Genomic DNA, 17297 nt, shown 5'->3' with positions numbered 1-17297 from the left:
ATCAAAGCCCATGGGTGCATCTGAAGTTTAATTACAGTTAACTAGCTCTTTTTAGGATGTTCACAATTAACTCTCAGAGGTATATAGTTATTATTGTTGTTTTGCTCTACATTTACATTATGTAATCAGCACGGCTCGTCTTCAATCTGCCCAAGTTCAGCCACGTCACCCCATTGCTGCGCTCCCTTCACTGGCTTCCTGTAGCTGCATGCATCAGATTTAAAACCCTAATGCTGGCCTACAAAGCCAAAAATGGACCAGCCCCTACCTACTTGATGGCAATGGTGAAATCTCGAACTGTACCACAAGCCCTTCGAGCTTCGAGTACAGCTCGGCTTGACCTGCCATCCTTCAAGGTGCACGGAAGACAAGCGTCGAGAATGTTCTCTGTACTGGCACCCAGGTGGTGGAATGAACTCCCACTGGCTGTCCGAACAGCAGAGTCTCTTACTGTCTTCAAACGCAGACTGAAGACTCATCTCGTTACACAGCACTTAAATGAGCATTGATCTATAAGCTGCACTTATTTTATTTATTGTATTGTATCTTATTGTTATTGTATTGCATTGAATGGCACAGAGTTCTGCGTTCAACTCTGTTTCTTTTTCTCTCGGTGTCTGCAGTGACATATTTGTTTCTAGCAGTATCTGAGCTCAGGACTGTCTTTTTCTCTAAGCTATTGGTAACTAGCAAAGATACTTTCTCTAGATTGACAAAGCACTTCTTGTAAGTCGCCCTGGATAAGAGCATCTGCTAAATGCTGTAAATGTAAATGTAATTATTTAAATGCTATTACATACTTGATATCATATGACAAATAACAGTTATGCAATGAAGTACATTTACATTCATTTTACATTCTTTATTGGTAGGCCTGAGCCTGTCTTTGGTTTGTTTTTTTTTCCGCTGGTTTCAGTGTTTAACACAAAGAGAAAGTAAAACTTAAAAACTATGAGACCAAAATAGGCTTGTAATGCCAAACGCTGAACAAGCTGAATCTCTCTCATATTAAACAACACCTTTCCAAACTGTATTGACAAAAATGTGAAAATGCCTTCCTGATTATTTTAGCATGTTGTTAATTATATACAAGAACAAGACATATGCAATCAGAGTTATTGTCTCAGAGCAGAGGCACCGATTGGAAAGAGCAGAACGCTATTCATGATGACGCAGGGAGGGTGCATTTCAAACTGTTTTGAAAACTCTGCTTCAAACACAATCGAAACGTCACTAGAAAATACATTCTTAAAGTTTAATTTAAGGTTAATGTAATTACATTTAATTTTGGATCTTTTTTTGTCTATTAATCTTAAGATATACAAACAATGTAAACAGCAGCTGGTGTTTTCAAAAGTTTAAAAAAACGAGTCTTGATTTGACAGCAATGACATGATCACTGTTTTTAAAAAGGAAGCCTGATGAAGTATGTTAACGCCGTCACTCTCTAGTCCAGACAGTCCATATATGTAAACTAAGCTGCAAAAATAGCTCATTTTTTGGATTCATTGTTATTATGATGTCACAAAAAGCAACACATATGCAGAGCCACCTACTCAGTATACAGTACTTTAGCTGCACCTTTTCACGCTGAAGTTATAAGGAGGGTTTCAGCTTGGACATGTTTTTGAAAGAGGCACAATACAAGGCCAATGAGAAAAGGCACAATAGCAATAACAGCCTGTTTAATTGTAAGGGTTAAAGAGAGGTTGAAAAATGGTCCATAAAAATTCATTTTGACTGTTTTTGGTATATTAAACCACACAAATGTCCTAAGTGGACAACAAGGGAAATCTTTTAATGCAAGAAATATGTAGGACACAGGCCCTTTAATGTAAGTGCAGTCCTCTTTCTAGGACGCTCGCAATTGGAATATCTTCCTCCTGGAATCTCAAAGACTTCTAGAGAGTGTTCGCGCTGGTTTTCAGCAGCACAGCCAACACTGGGCTTTCTCTCAGTTGTGAAGCAGCAGGACAGTGTTCAGGCAGCCTGATTTAGCTTGGGCCTACATAGTTTTGGAGCCGGAGCCAGCCAACTACCGGCATACAGCCACATAATCTGCTGTTCAAATCCCACAATCACTCTGCAATAATTACCTTTAAGTACCTGCGAGTTTCTCCAAACTGCATTTCAAAAAAGCAAAATATCAAAACTCACATTTCCACAAACATACACACTCACACACGCAACGTAATTGCTCTTAAGGGCTCCACCAGGCCTCGCAGCTGAGTCCTCATAGGATGTGGCAGGTGAAGTGTTTGTGGAGATTTTAGAGGGCTTTCAGCAGCCCCTCTAAAGAGTGTGTGCTTGTATGCACGCTAAGAGAACTGCTATAGCCATGATGCAGCAGACTGGCTCGGGTTTGACTTCATCACAGGCCCCCTGTTAAGATGAATATGTTGTATTTTCTTCAGACACATTGGCTTATAAGAGCTTTCCCTCTTTAGTGATTGATAAAAAAGCATCTCTGAATGAAACACAGAAGCCCTGCGGTCTTCAGAGTTGCTGCATTATTGAAGATCCCGAGCTTCTGTCTGTTACAAAGAACGAGACAAGGACACATTCAGGGAGCACAGACTGATGCTGCTAATTTCTTCAGCTGAATGGATGGCAGAGAAGAGACACTGTGCATTTGTTCAGCGCTGTATTCAGGTATTAAGGGGCTCTAGGCTTACTCTTACTCTCTTGGGGCCTCTAACCCGCCCCATCAATGCATTTAACATTGACATACTTTAGCAATAGAACCGAGAGGGAGTGCATTATTTGGCCGTAGATAATCACAGTCGTGATGTTACTTGTGATAACACCTGTCCTTGAGAATTTTATGGTGTTTTTTTATTGTTGTAAAGAAAAAGTAAGTAAAGAAACCCCAAAGCTTATTAGTAGTATCAGTAAGTTTTCTGCTAAAAAACTCAAGGTGACCACATTGAAATAATATAGTTTAGTTAAAAAAAACAAACAAACAAAAAACATACTTTTTTATCAGATAGTAAACAACAATTAGCTCATACAACACAATCTGAAGCGTTCTACCACAAACAACAGTATGTTTTTTTCACAACGACAGTATCATTCTACCGAGCACTGGTTGCTCAGTAACTCATTTTACGCTACAATTACCCGTTACGTGGGCTGATAGAGAGTCAACAGAGTCTGATAAGTTTGTTTTTCAGAGGCTTAGTGGCCACTATTAACGTTATGTTCCTTTGGTATCTCTTTGGGTACGTATCCTGCTAATGTAGTAATCTATGGTGCATCTATGATGTACTAGAAATTACAGTGCATCATAGGAGATAAATGTATCCTCAAATTCACTCTGATATTCCAATTTATAATTCTGACACTAAGAGGAAACGTGCTGAGGTACTCAACAGTACCCAAAACTCAAATAAGGATCCATTTGGTCACATGTTTCTAATTCAGCTCATAGAAAAACAGAAAATGGACACATAACATAGTAGTTGTCATGAGATAGATTTGACCTGGGGCTAAATTCCCGCAGAGCAAATATTCTTTGGGCTAGATTGCTGTATATATGGATCATTTTACTGAAATGGTTTAACGGCTTAAATTTATTTTGCTTTGAGTGACACTATACCTTAATTATACCTTAATTATGTTTTATCAAAATATATCATTGCATTGCATTTTGACACTACCAAAACAAAACAATTACAAAGCCTCTGAAACTTTACCAAATATTTTAGTTGTGATTTTTTCGGTAGTGACAATTTTACCTAATTTTGAGCATAAGTCAAAAACACTAGCCAGTATTTTACTAGCAAATGCAGCTTAGCACAGCTGTCACACATAAATTCAAAAAAGTTCTCTTATTTGTAGAAAATATGTTTTAGTAGTATTCATTCTTAAATTTAAACTTAAACAATGAGATCTGCTCACCATCTGGCCATGAGGGACAGGGATGCAGTCTCACTTCCTGCTTTTTTTTAATAAAGTTCTTTTTTAAAAATTTAACTCATGATAAGGAAAAGTCACCCCCTATATACAGTGGGGAAAAAAAGTATTTAGTCAGTCACCAATTGTGCAAGTTCTCCCACTTAAAAAGATGAGAGAGGCCTGTAATTTACATCATAGGCAGACCTCAACTATGACAGACAAAATGAGGAAAAAAAACTCAGATTGTCTGATTTTTAAAGAATTTATTTGCAAATAATGGTGGAAAATAAGTATTTGGTCACCTACAAACAAGCAAGATTTCTGGCTGTCACAGACCTGTAACTTCTTCTTTAAGAGGCTCCTCTGTCCTCTACTCATTACCTTTATTAATGGCACCTGTTTGACCTTGTTATCTGTATAAAAGACACCTGCCCACAACCTCAAAGAGTCACACACCAAACTCTACTATGGTGAAGACCAAAGAGCTGTTGAAGGACACCAGAAACAAGATTGTAGACCTGCCCAGGCTGGGAAGACTGAATCTGCAATAGGCAAGCAGCTTGGTGTGAAGAAATCTACTGTGGGAGCAATAATCAGAAAATGGAAGACCTCAAAGACCACTGCTAATCTCCCTCGATCAGGGGCTCCACACAAGATCTCAGCCCGTGGGGTCAAAGTGATCACAAGAACAGTAAGCAGAAATCCCAGAACTACACGGGGGGACCTGATGAATGACCTGCAGAAAGCTGGGACCAACGTTACAAAGGCTACTGTCAGCAACACACTACGCCGCCAGGGACTCAGATCTTGCAGTGCCAGACGTGTCCCCGTGCTTAAGCCAGTACATATCCGGGCACGTCTGAAGTTTGCTAGAGAGCATTTGGATGTTCCGGAAGAGTATTGGGAGAATGTCATATGGTCAGATGAAACCAAAGTAGAACTGTCTGGCATGGGGGTGGCAACATCATGCTTTGGGGCTGTTTCTCTGCAAAGGGACCAGGACGACTGGTCTGTGTACAGGAAAGAATGAATGAGGCCATGTATTGTGAGATTTTGAGTGCAAACCTCCTTCCATCAGCAAGGGCATTGAAGATGGAACGTGGCTGGGTCTTTCAGCATGACAATGATCCCAAGCACACTGCCAGGGCAACAAAGGAGTGGCTTCGTAAGAAGCATTTCAAGGTCCTGGAGAGGCCTAGCCAGTCTCCAGATCTCAACCCCATAGAAAACCTTTGAGGGAGTTGAAAGTCCGTGTTGCCCGCCGACAGCCCCAAAACATCACTGCTCTAGAGGAGATCTGCATGGAGGAATGGGCCAACATACCAGCAACGGTGTGTGCCAACCTTGTAAAGACTTACAGAAAATGTTTGACCTCTGTCATTGCCAACAAAGGATGTATAACAAAGTATTGAGTTGAACTTTTGTTATTGACCAAATACTTATTTTCCACCATTATTTGCAAATAAATTCTTTAAAAATCAGACAATGTGATTTTCTGAAATTTTTTTCCTCATTTTGTCTCTCATAGTTGACGTCTACCTATGATGTCAATTACAGGCCTCTCTCATCTTTTTAAGTGGGAGAACTTGCACAATTGGTGACTGACTAAATACTTTTTTCCCCACTGTATTAAGCTTATTGCTATTTCAATTAATGCATTAGTTTTAAATAGATCATAACATTGCCTTTATTAACATCTAAGGTCTGAAAAGCCTTTTTTTGTTTGTTTTTACTGTGTGACCACAGTTTAATGTAATAGTAGAATGGTCCATATATAGCCATATATAGTCAAATATGTCAAAGCAATTACTCAATAGTAGCAGTTGCTATTAGAAAAGAACACAGCAGCCTCTTTCAGTGCTATCATGTAAAATATTAAGCCAGTTGCTAATTTTGGCCAAAGTATTTTTTTTCCTTCTCTGTAGTCAACCAAATCTGTTCATAACTCTTACTTGAATGTCAAAATGCACATCATTAATTGATGCTAGAAAAGTGTTGAACAGAACGAGATGTGAAAAACTGTTTTGGAGAGTGGACTGGGGCCAGAGCATACAGGCCACATTAGGCTGAAGGACACTATTTGGCAATCCTTGCTCTATAAGAGAATTACAGCAGCCTACTTTTGGATTCTGAAGAAGAGGATGACAGCAGAACTACATCAAATTCCAAACCTGTTGTTGCCCCTAAGCATGTTTTCTGGTCTGGTAGCTTCAAAAATGAAAAGAACACAAAGTGGCAAATACAAAAAGTTAAGCTGAACATGACAGTTTTATTGCGGCAGTTTTATGGCTCTATCAGTAGCACATAGTTATACCAGAATAACAAAACTGTTCTGTTTTATTTCTTGTTCAAGCTTAGGTTTTTCCTGATGTCATTTGCTTTATTATTTTCTAATTCTGTCTAATTCTAGGTAAAATATAGGCTAAAGAACACTAGCTATTTCTATGAAGGGATTTCCTCCTAAAAACAGATGATGAGTATTTGTGTTGGTCTTGATACAGTATGACATACAACGACTGGCCACTTCATTAAGTACACCTACCTTGTATCTACACTTGTTATCCAATGTGTGAATTTTATCTCAGGCCGAACTATAGAGTTTTCTGTGTGTGTGTGTGTGTGTGTGTGTGTGTGTGTTTTTCATACTCAGCACAGTGATGTCGGCGTAGGCCTCCTGTGGAGGATCTGTGTAGAGCTGGCACACGTATCGGCCCTCGTCTGAAAGAGACACGTTGGACAGAGCCACACGCAGCTCATTGTCTGAGAAGTTGACCAGCTGAAAGCGAGCATCCTTCAGGGCTGTGAGAAGAGAGAGCAAGAGAGAGAGAGAGAGACAGAGAGACAGAGAGAGAGAGAAAGAGGGAGGGAATAAAGGGGGTAAAGAGAGAGAGAGAGAACAAAGGGAGAAACAAAGGGAAAGGGGGTACAGAGAAAAAGGAGAAAGGATGAGTTTGGGAAGAGGTTAAAGAGAGAAAGAGAGATTATAGGTAATAGAAAAAGTGATAGAGTAAAGGGAGAAGGTGAGACAGTAGAGATAAAGAAAGAGGGAGAGGGTAAAGATAGAGTGAGAGAGTAGAGATAAAGAAAGAGAGAGCATAAAGAGATGGAGAGAAAGACAGTGAGAGGTGATAATGAGGAAAGGGACAGAGAGGGAGAAGAGAAAGCGAGAGTAAAAAGGAGAGAGAAAGGAGTAATCGAGAAAAAGGAAAGAAAAAGGAAAGAGAGAAAGAGAGAGAGACAGGGAGAGTGTAAAAGAGGGGGTTACAGGTCAGTAAAGGGTCTCCAAGTCTGTTAGTGTGTGAGCTTGTGCGTGTGTTACTCTGAATATCAAACACACTCCGCACTTCCGCACTCAGTCAATTTAGCGCAAGCGACCTCGTCTCTGGCTGACGGAGGAAGTTGTAGTGAGAGAAGAAGCACACATGCTGTTCCCAACTTTGTGGTCTCCGAATCAAGTTCAGGGTCTCTCTCCTAATTAGGATCAGGAACAGAGTCAAAAACTCATACTTCCACACTCCTCTCCCCCAAGAATAATGAGGAGTCCATTAGGCCGGCTCTACCACAAAACACGATGGAGAGAGTGCGTGGCGAAGGGAGGGGCGCATGCGCGCGCGAGAGACAGAGAAATAGAGGGAGAGATGAAAGCCTGCCCCCCCATCGCCGGATAAATTCCGCCGTGATCGACACAGACCATTTACGACACTGAGAGCTCTCATACACGCCGTTTGTTCTTGCCTGCATCGGCCGAGTTCAAAAGAATGAGGGGGAAAAAAGAAAAAAAAGAGGAGCATGAATAAATAAATAAATAAAACAAGAAATAAATAAAGAAATAATCAGTCATCATTAGAGCTTTTTTGAGGCGCCGGGGCCCTGAAAGCAGGCCCTGATGCTGTGGCTCGGGTTTGATTGTTCTGGGCTCCAGCTGGTTAGCCATGCTCTTTAACTTTTATGCCAAAGGAGAGGAAGCTGGAGAGGAAGCCGGTCGAGGGGGTTCGGGGTGGGTGGGGAGGGGGGGTTAGGGTGTCACTCAGACAGAAAAAAAGGCACATAAAGTGCTACAAGGAGCCGGAGATGTGAGAGCAACCGCTGGAAGAGGAAAGAGGTCTTTATCCTCACTCTAGTGTTCCTGGCCTTCTTACTCTCTTTACTTCCTTCCTCTATTCCCCATCACACAGGCAGGCACAAGAAGCTGGAGCCGCCTCTCTCTCTCTCTCACTCACTCTCCTCTTCTCTCTCTCTCTCTCTCTCACTCACTCTCTCTCTCTCTCTCTCTCTCTCTCACTCACTCACTCTCTTCTTCACTCTCACTCTCCTTCTCTCTCTCACTCACTCTCCTTCTCTCTCCTTCTGTCTCTCTCTCTCACTCTCCTCTCTCTCTCACTCGTCTTCTTCTCTCTTCTTCACTCACTCTTCTTCTTCTCTCCCACTCACTCTCCTTCTTCTCTCTCCCTCACTCACTCTCCTTCTTCTCTCTCTCTCACTCACTCACTCAGTCACTCACTCACTCTCCTTCTCTCTCCCTCACTCACTCTCCTCTCACCGACTCACTCGCTTCTTTGTTCTCTTTTCCACTCTCTCCTTTTTTTTCCTCCCCTCTCATTTTGCCTCTCTCTTCCTTGATATCGGAGCCTCTCTGATTCTTTCTCCCTTCATCTCTCAATCAGCTCTGTCCTGCTCTTTTCCTCATTCTTTGTCGCTTCTCCACTCACTATCTTCTTTTTTCCTCTTTCCCCAACTCCTTCTTTCTCTCTCACCTCTCTTTCACAATCTATCCATCGCAATCTCCCTCTCTCTCCCCTTCCTCTATCTGTATCATTGTATTTCTCTCGCTCTCTCTAGCAGCAGTTGTCAATCCTCTTCTCCCACGGTCCACAGACCCTGTGCACATGGAGGTTGCGTGTAAGGACCCTGCTGCCAAGGCAACGCATTTCTCAACTTTGATCATGTTGTCAAGGCAGTGTAATCTTCAAGTAAAAACACAAATAAATAAAACATCACCCGTGTGTAGCCAATACATCTATATTCCAAGACTGTGTGTCTGTATGAGCAAGTGTGTATGTGTTTGTGTGTGTCCACTCTCAGGTGAATGAAAATGTGTGATAGTGTAGCAAAAGTGTAGGCTTCTGAGGGAAAACTAAACTAGGGATGCACTGATATGGAATTTCTTTGTGGATAATGATAATCAATAATTAATGCATTGTAGCTGATATAGACATCATGTAACAATACCACTAGTGTACCTCGCCTAAACGTGTTGCAGTTCTGTTGTCCTCTAATAAGTCTTCAAATAACTTCTACACTGTTGACATTTTCACTCTGCTACATTTTCAAACATCTAAAACTGGGCATGTATCAAACACAAGACCCACAGACCAAGTCAGGCATGTGGCACAATCTTGTTCGGCCCACGAAATTATTTTTATTTTCTGTTATTATTAGCCCATTTCACCATGAGCTGCACTACAGTTCCCAGCATGCCCTGCAACATAGCATGTGCTCCCACCCACTCCCCAGTGATGATCTCTGAGACAGTACCACAAAAACAAAAAAAAAAACAACAAAAGATGCCTGGTGTCTAGTTCAAGCGAATGGGCAGTTTTAAAAAACAGACTGTACACTGGGGACATTTAAAGCGGTTAAAAGTAATCTGCAGCTAATGTAGACTATTGTTTTACACAAAATATACTATTTAAAATTATTTTTGAACCATGCAAGTATTTTGTACCTATGTTTTGCCGTTGTAGTTTTGGCATGTTTTGAGCAAGCAATGGCCAGTTGGGGTCATGGCAAAATGTTATTTAAAAATAAAATACAAACACAGCTGGCCCACAGATTTGTTGAGATTTTTTAATATGGCCCTGCCAGTGATTGAGTCTGACACCCCTGAACTGGGTGAATCAATCTGCAACAGCGCCACCCTGAGGCAGATCAGTGCTGTATTAATATCAAAGATGAAAGCTTGCCATTTCGAGTGAAACAGGCTGAACAATAACATTTCCTTGAATTTGCATTTTTTCATTAGCTGAAAGTATAACGTCACCATTTTCAAGGAGTCTCAGAATTTTGACTTTGAAACATTCAGATGATTCAAGAGGTCAGTTAAGGGGTCCTGGATCCCCCAGCACCCCCTGTGTTTTGCACCCTGGTCATCTCCCTGCTTGCAGACCCACACTGCTCCAGCCTGCTGCCCCTCAGCCATTGCTGGGGCTCTCTCGCTCCTTTCCCTCTAAACCATGCAGCGCGTCTTTTATGTGTCATTAGAATAATGTGGGACTAATTAGAGCGGCCAGCTTGAAAGCGGGAATCTGGCTGTCGGGGAGGGAGGGCAGGGAGGCGCTAATGATTTAATTCAATTTATTGATTGGGGAATGTGCGGGGATTAAAACAAACTGATAAGGGGCAGACGGCCAATGCAGTTCGTAATCTATTGTGACTGGGCGTCAGGTGGAGAGACAGCAATAATTATAGCATTATGAAAACATGAATAACTGCAGTGTCACCCCTAATGGGTAGAATATTCAGGACATTAGAGACCTGTATTAGCGCCATGTGGTCCAGGAGAACAGAGGCAAAGCAAAATACAAAAAAGGAATGAAGACTGAGCAGGCGTAAAATAATGAAAAATTCAGCAGGCAAGTGTTTGGGGTGTGACCGCAGGGAAAGGGCAGACATTTCATGGTCAGAGTGCTTTTGGATATTTGACGAGCGCTAAAGATACTCATACAGCTCGTAGATGAGCACTTGTAACGGCAGATAATGAAAATAATGACATCTTGTTGGATCTTGTAGGGTATCATTTACTGTCACTTGTGCATCTACAGCAAGAGCGAGAAAAAAAACAATAACACAAGTGCATTGACCTAAACAACAGCAACATCTCCGACTGAGAACATGCCCTTTGCTGCTTTCCGGGGCGGTTCTGGACACAAACACGGGCCGTGGCATCCTGAGATGCGGCGGGTGGTTGTCCTCCAGTATGACAGTGGGACGATACTGTTAGCCAGTGCCTCCAGCTCGCTGCAGGAGTCAAGGAGAATAGAGCCCAGCATGGCCCCCATGTCCTGCTGACAACAAGACGAAAGGTCCAGCAGCATCCATCCACCCCCCAAATGCATTTCTGCTTCTCGCTGACTTCCTCTCCTCCCTCTCAAACTTTCTATCAGCATCATACATATGAAGGAATCCTCTGAAGAAAGAGTGGGGTGTGGTAAGTCTAATAATGGAACAGAGTAACTCGCTCAAATTCTTGCACATATGGAGTTGACAGACTGTCGCCCTGGTGGTCTGAGTGCCAGCTAACTTAAAGAGGAATTTTGCAGAACAGAGAATTTCACATTAAACTACTCTGAATGACTTGATACAAATCTTAATTATTTAATTATGCAGAAAAAAATGGTGGAATTCACCATTATATAAACTTGATAACAGTCAAATTAACCCTAGCTTTTCATTCTCAAATGACTTGGGGTCCACTAGCCTGGTAGTCTTATGCAAGGGAGGTTGGCTGAAAAAAATCTTGGAAAAAAGCATTCCAATTTTTTAAATTTCAGAAATTTGTAACATTTCTAAACTTAGAAAACTTTAGCTACACAAAGTTTTTCATCTAACGTCACAAGCTAAAATATGGGAAAATGTATTCCATATTTTTTCTCTTAATGACAACACATACACTAATTTAAGCTAATGTTTTTGCAATTATTATTCCGACACAAACACCACAACTACAACTCTTCTTACTACTACTAATAAGAATAACATTATTATTATTAGCAGTAGTAGTAGTAGTAGGAGGGGTAGGAGTAGTAGTAGGAGTAGTAGTAGTAATAGGAGTAGGAGCAGTAGGAATAGTAGTAGTAGTAGGAGCAGTAGGTGTAGTAGGAGCAGTAGTAGGAGCAGTAGGAATAGTAGTAGTAGTAGGAGCAGTAGGAGTAGTAGGAGCAGTAGGAGTAGTAGGAATAGTTGGAGCAGTAGGAGTAGTAGTAGGAGTAGTAGTATGAATAGTAGGAGCAGTAGGAGTAGTAGTAGTAGTAGGAGCAGTAGGTGTAGTAGGAGCAGTAGTAGGAGCAGTTGGAGCAGTAGGAGCAGTAGGAGCAGTAGGAGCAGTAGGAATAGTAGTAGTAGTAGGAGCAGTAGGAGTAGTAGGGTAGGAATAGTTGGAGCAGTAGGAGTAGTAGTATAAATAGTAGGAGCAGTAGGAGTAGTAGTAGTAGTAGTAGTAGTAGTAGTAGGAGCAGTAGGAGTAGTAGTAGTAGTAGTAGTAGTAGTAATAGGAGCAATAGGAGTAGTAGGAATAGTTGGAGCAGTAGGAGTAGTAGTAGGAGTAGTAGGAGTAGTATGAATAGTAGGAGCAGTAGGAGTAGTAGGAGTAGTAGTAGTGGCATGAATACACTGTGGCACAAATATTTTAGTTTTCAATTAAATCACTTAAATGAAGTAAAATTACATCAAACAGTAGAATTATCTGGGACTCTTATTGTGACAGCGCTCCTGTTGAATGCAAGAGAGTTGTTGCCAAAACCATCATTTAATTTGTTCTCAGTTCTGATAATTCCATTATTTTTTAGTCCTGAAAGGCTGTATCTGCTGCTGTGCTATGAATGAATCCAGTAAGTTCAGATTAAACTCTAAATCATGTCTAAATTAGAATAACTGCTTTGTTACTTCTAGTTAAGTTACAGCGATGCCCACTCAGTATGCAGCATTCATGCTGCAGCTGTTTTCTTATTATAGGCATTAGCCAACACTGAGTTTATACAACTTATATGGGTACCTATCCACAGTGTCTGGTGAATAGAGCAAATCGACCTCTGAGAAGATAAAAAAGTAATTTACAGATCACATTTAAGGATGGACTGTAAGTATGTGATGGGCTAGTAGTTGGAGACCCCTGGTGTAACATTAATTAATATTAGCTAATGTTTAGTTTCAATTGGTTGCAGTTAACTGAAATAACATGGGATAAGTACACACAGACAATACATTGCTGGCTTACATTCGCTAACAGTGTATATCTTGTGTGCATCTTGAAAAATCAAAAAGCATCTTGGGGTATGGCCCTGCCTGAGACTAGTTTTGGCTCCTTTTGGCTCTGGCTCCTTCTCTTTGTGTTTTAGGTATATATAATTTAACATACTACTTACATCTTGCCCACATATACTTTTGGAGCTACAATTAATGTTTTTGCTTGAAAGGTCTCCCTAATATAGCTGGTGACATTTCACTTAACATAAAATGCTGTATCAGCTGTTTGCGTCCCAATGTTCTTCTTAGCTCTGTGTTGCATCTTCAGCCCAAAACATATAGTTAAAATAAAAGTTAAAATAACAAGTTATAAGATAAATCACAATGTTGTTAATGTTGTTTTTATACAAATCAGCACATGCCTTATTTGAGTACAATCAGGTGCTCTTACGATTAAGCATTGAGTGAGATTAAGTATGCTTAATACCATTTGAAACAAACTGCAAAGGGCAGATATTCATATATTCAGGTAGATACGTCCATTCCTATTGTGCTTTACGTTCTTAGAGTTGTTTTTCTTATTTTTTAAACGTTCCTTCCTTTCGGATGCTGTGCTTTTGAGGCTTGTTCCGACAAGAGGCTTGGGCAATTGGAAGAGACAGGCTGACCCGCACCGGCAGGGCACAGATGTGGATGTGTGCTGTGGTTTTGATTATGATTAAGATGAGAGAGCGTAGTGCCGGATCGGGATGGCGGCGCCCTGAAACAAACAAGCATGTGCAAAGATTATTTATAAAGAGAGGAATAAGAGACAAAAGCAAGGACAAACAGGCGATGCAAAATGGCCTCGTACACCAGCAGGGCTTCACAGCATGGCAAATCTCAGCTATAGATGCCAGAAAACGCCATGCAAACTGGCCTTGCCTTGAGGACATGGGGTCTCCTATGCAACGGCTGCGTTGTGAGGGTTTTTTTTTTTTTGGTAGCGTCCCCCTCCTGAGGTTTCTGAGCTGGTACAGGAAGACCACTGACCCCTCTCACCCTCCTCATCTTCTAAGACAGAGCCATAATTGGCATCAAAGTACAACTAGAAGGAGGAATCAGAAACACGAACCATTGAAAGCTTATCAGAAATTCAGCCCTGATCCAAGAACACCCTCCTTCTAGCGGGACGAGGGATGAGGGTGAAGTAATGCACGGAGGAGGCATAAAATATCCACAGCAGTTTGATTCTCCCATCAAACTGACTCTGAATAGCACTCACATTCATCCTCCCACCCCCAGCGGACTAAAAGATGAAGAAATAAACTGATGCAAAAAAGAACATCTCAAACAATCCCAAAGAGCTGAGACTTTCATTTGACTGATATTGAAAGAGATCAGGGAAAGAACAGAAGGTACCTTAGTGCCTTTTAATTTTCTACTGTTATTACAAGTTGACAGAGGTTCAGACAGAAAAAATCAGCCATATCAGGCAATACTTGTTATTAAAATATCCTTCTGTGCTTTTATTCTTTTACTAAAAAAGCCTGCAGTTGTTTCATAAACAATTGAGGTCCAAGCAATCTCAATTTGAATTCCTACCAAAAAAGTGGCTTTTGAGAGCAAAGCCTTCTTCTTAATTTGTCATGGTCAATTTGAATGTATTTATTCTGCAATCTCTTTAATTCATAACTTTCCAATAGCCAAAAGACATGAATGAATACACATCGCCTGTTTTTGTGTTATCAAAAAGAAAAGGATTGTGTGCTCAGATTGAAAAGAGAAGGGCGGCTGAAAAGAAAAGAGGAAAAAAAAGAAGCATTGTTCATTCATTCCTGTGCAATCCATCTAGCTGAGGCAAAGCCTGCAACTGAAATGAAGCTAGCTGTAAACACAATAGGGAGGAGAGGAACTCCCAGAGAGAGAGAGAAAAAAGAGAGAGAAAGAGGAAAGAGAGAGAGAGAGAGAGCTTTCTTTCTCTTACCCTCACCCTGCTTTCTCTCTCTCTTACCCTCACCCTGCTTTCTCTCTCACACCCTCAGCCTGCTTTCTCTCTCTCACCCTCACCCTGCTTTCTCTCTTACCCTCACCCTGCTTTCTCTCTCTAACCCTCACCCTGCTTTCTCTCTTACCCTCACCCTGCTTTCTCTCTCTAACCCTCACCCTGCTTTCTCTCTCTTACCCTCACCCTGCTTTCTCTCTCTAACCCTCACCCTGCTTTCTCTCTCTAACCCTCACCCTGCTTTCTCTCTCTCTCACCCTCACCCTGCTTTCTCTCTCACACCCTCAGCCTGCTTTCTCTCTCTCACCCTCACCCTGCTTTCTCTCTTACCCTCACCCTGCTTTCTCTCTCTAACCCTCACCCTGCTTTCTCTCTCTAACCCTCACCCTGCTTTCTCTCTCTTACCCTCACCCTGCTTTCTCTCTCTCTCACCCTCACCCTGCTTTCTCTCTCTCTAACCCTCACCCTGCTTTCTCTCTAACCCTCACCCTGCTTTCTCTCTCTTACCCTCACCCTGCTTTCTCTCTCTCTCTCACCCTCACCCTGCTTTCTCTCTTACCCTCACCCTGCTTTCTCTCTCTCTCTCACCCTCACCCTGCTTTCTCTCTCTCTCTCACCCTCACCCTGCTTTCTCTCTCTCACCCTCACCCTGCTTTCTCTCTAACCCTCACCCTGCTTTCTCTCTTACCCTCACCCTGCTTTCTCTCTCTTACCCTCACCCTGCTTTCTCTCTCTCTCTCACCCTCACCCTGCTTTCTCTCTCTCACCCTCACCCTGCTTTCTCTCTAACCCTCACCCTGCTTTCTCTCTCTTACCCTCACCCTGCTTTCTCTCTCTCTCACCCTCACCCTGCTTTCTCTCTAACCCTCACCCTGCTTTCTCTCTCTTACCCTCACCCTGCTTTCTCTCTCTCTAACCCTCACCCTGCTTTCTCTCTCTTACCCTCACCCTGCTTTCTCTCTCTCTCACCCTCACCCTGCTTTCTCTCTCTCTCTAACCCTCACCCTGCTTTCTGTCTCTCTCACCCTCACCCTGCTTTCTCTCTCTAACCCTCACCCTGCTTTCTCTCTCTTACCCTCACCCTGCTTTCTCTCTCTTACCCTCACCCTGCTTTCTGTCTCTCTCACCTTCACCCTGCTTTCTCTCTCTTACCCTCACCCTGCTTTCTCTCTCTCTTACCCTCACCCTGCTTTCTGTCTCTCTCTTACCCTCACCCTGCTTTCTCTCGCTAACCCTCACCCTGCTTTTTGTTTCTCTCACCCTCACCCTGCTTTCTCTCTCTTACCCTCACCCTGCTTTCTCTCTCTCTAACCCTCACCCTGCTTTCTCTCTCTTACCCTCACCCTGCTTTCTCTCTCTCTAACTCTCACCCTGCTTTCTCTCTCTCTTACCCTCACCCTGCTTTCTCTCTCTCATACCCTCACCCTGCTTTCTCTCTCTCTAACCCTCACCCTGCTTTCTCTCTCTTACCCTCACCCTGCTTTCTCTCTCTCTTACCCTCACCCTGCTTTCTCTCTCTCTAACCCTCACCCTGCTTTCTCTCTCTCTAACCCTCACCCTGCTTTCTCTCTCTCTAACCCTCACCCTGCTTTCTCTCTCTTACCCTCACCCTGCTTTCTCTCTCTCTTACCCTCACCCTGCTTTCTCTCTCTTACCCTCACCCTGCTTTCTCTCTCTCTAACCCTCACCCTGCTTTCTGTTTCTCACACCCTCACCCTGCTTTCTCTCTCTTACCCTCACCCTGCTTTCTGTTTCTCTCACCCTCACCCTGCTTTCTCTCTCTTACCCTCACCCTGCTTTCTCTCTCTCTAACCCTCACCCTGCTTTCTGTTTCTCTCACCCTCACCCTGCTTTCTCTCTCTTACCCTCACCCTGCTTTCTCTCTCTCTAACCCTCACCCTGCTTTCTGTCTCTCTCACCCTCACCCTGCTTTCTCTCTCTTACCCTCACCCTGCTTTCTCTCTCTCTTACCCTCACCCTGCTTTCTGTCTCTCTCTTACCCTCACCCTGCTTTCTCTCTCTCTTACCCTCACCCTGCTTTCTCTCGCTAACCCTCACCCTGCTTTCTGTTTCTCTCACCCTCACCCTGCTTTCTCTCTCTCTAACCCTCACCCTGCTTTCTCTCTTACCCTCACCCTGCTTTCTCTCTCTCTTACCCTCACCCTGCTTTCTGTCTCTCTCACCCTAACTCTGCTTTCTCTCTCTCTAACCCTCACCCTGCTTTCTCTCTCTCTTACCCTGCTTTCTCTGTCTCTCTCTCACCCTGCTTTCTCTCTCTCTTACCCTCACCCTGCTTTCTGTCTCTCTCACCCTCACCCTGTTTTCTCTCTCTCTAACCCTGCTTTCTCTCTAACCCTGCTTTATCTCTCTCACCCTCACCCTGCTTTCTCTCTCTCTAACCCTCACCCTGCTTTCTCTGTCTCTCTCACCCTCACCCTGTTTTCTCTGTCTCTCT

At 42.7% G+C, this 17297-nt stretch overlaps 1 protein-coding gene across 9 annotated transcripts in view; it reads right to left on the bottom strand.

The window, feature by feature from the left end:
• The window catches only part of cadm1a (cell adhesion molecule 1a), a 319434-nt gene that overhangs the window by 60829 nt on the left and 241308 nt on the right, over nt 1-17297 (bottom strand). For all 9 annotated transcript variants that reach the window (XM_017698539.2, XM_017698540.2, XM_017698543.2 and 6 more), the window contains one exon: nt 6544-6696. In XM_017698539.2, coding sequence (XP_017554028.1) covers nt 6544-6696 — 153 coding nt within the window. The remainder of the gene's footprint in view (nt 1-6543; nt 6697-17297) is intronic.

The sequence above is a fragment of the Pygocentrus nattereri genome, chromosome 16 (genome assembly GCF_015220715.1).
Source record: "Pygocentrus nattereri isolate fPygNat1 chromosome 16, fPygNat1.pri, whole genome shotgun sequence".
Classification (NCBI taxonomy): domain Eukaryota; kingdom Metazoa; phylum Chordata; class Actinopteri; order Characiformes; family Serrasalmidae; genus Pygocentrus; species Pygocentrus nattereri.
The sequence above is the reverse complement of the archived record's forward strand: the minus strand, read 5'-3'. Positions and strand labels throughout refer to the sequence as shown.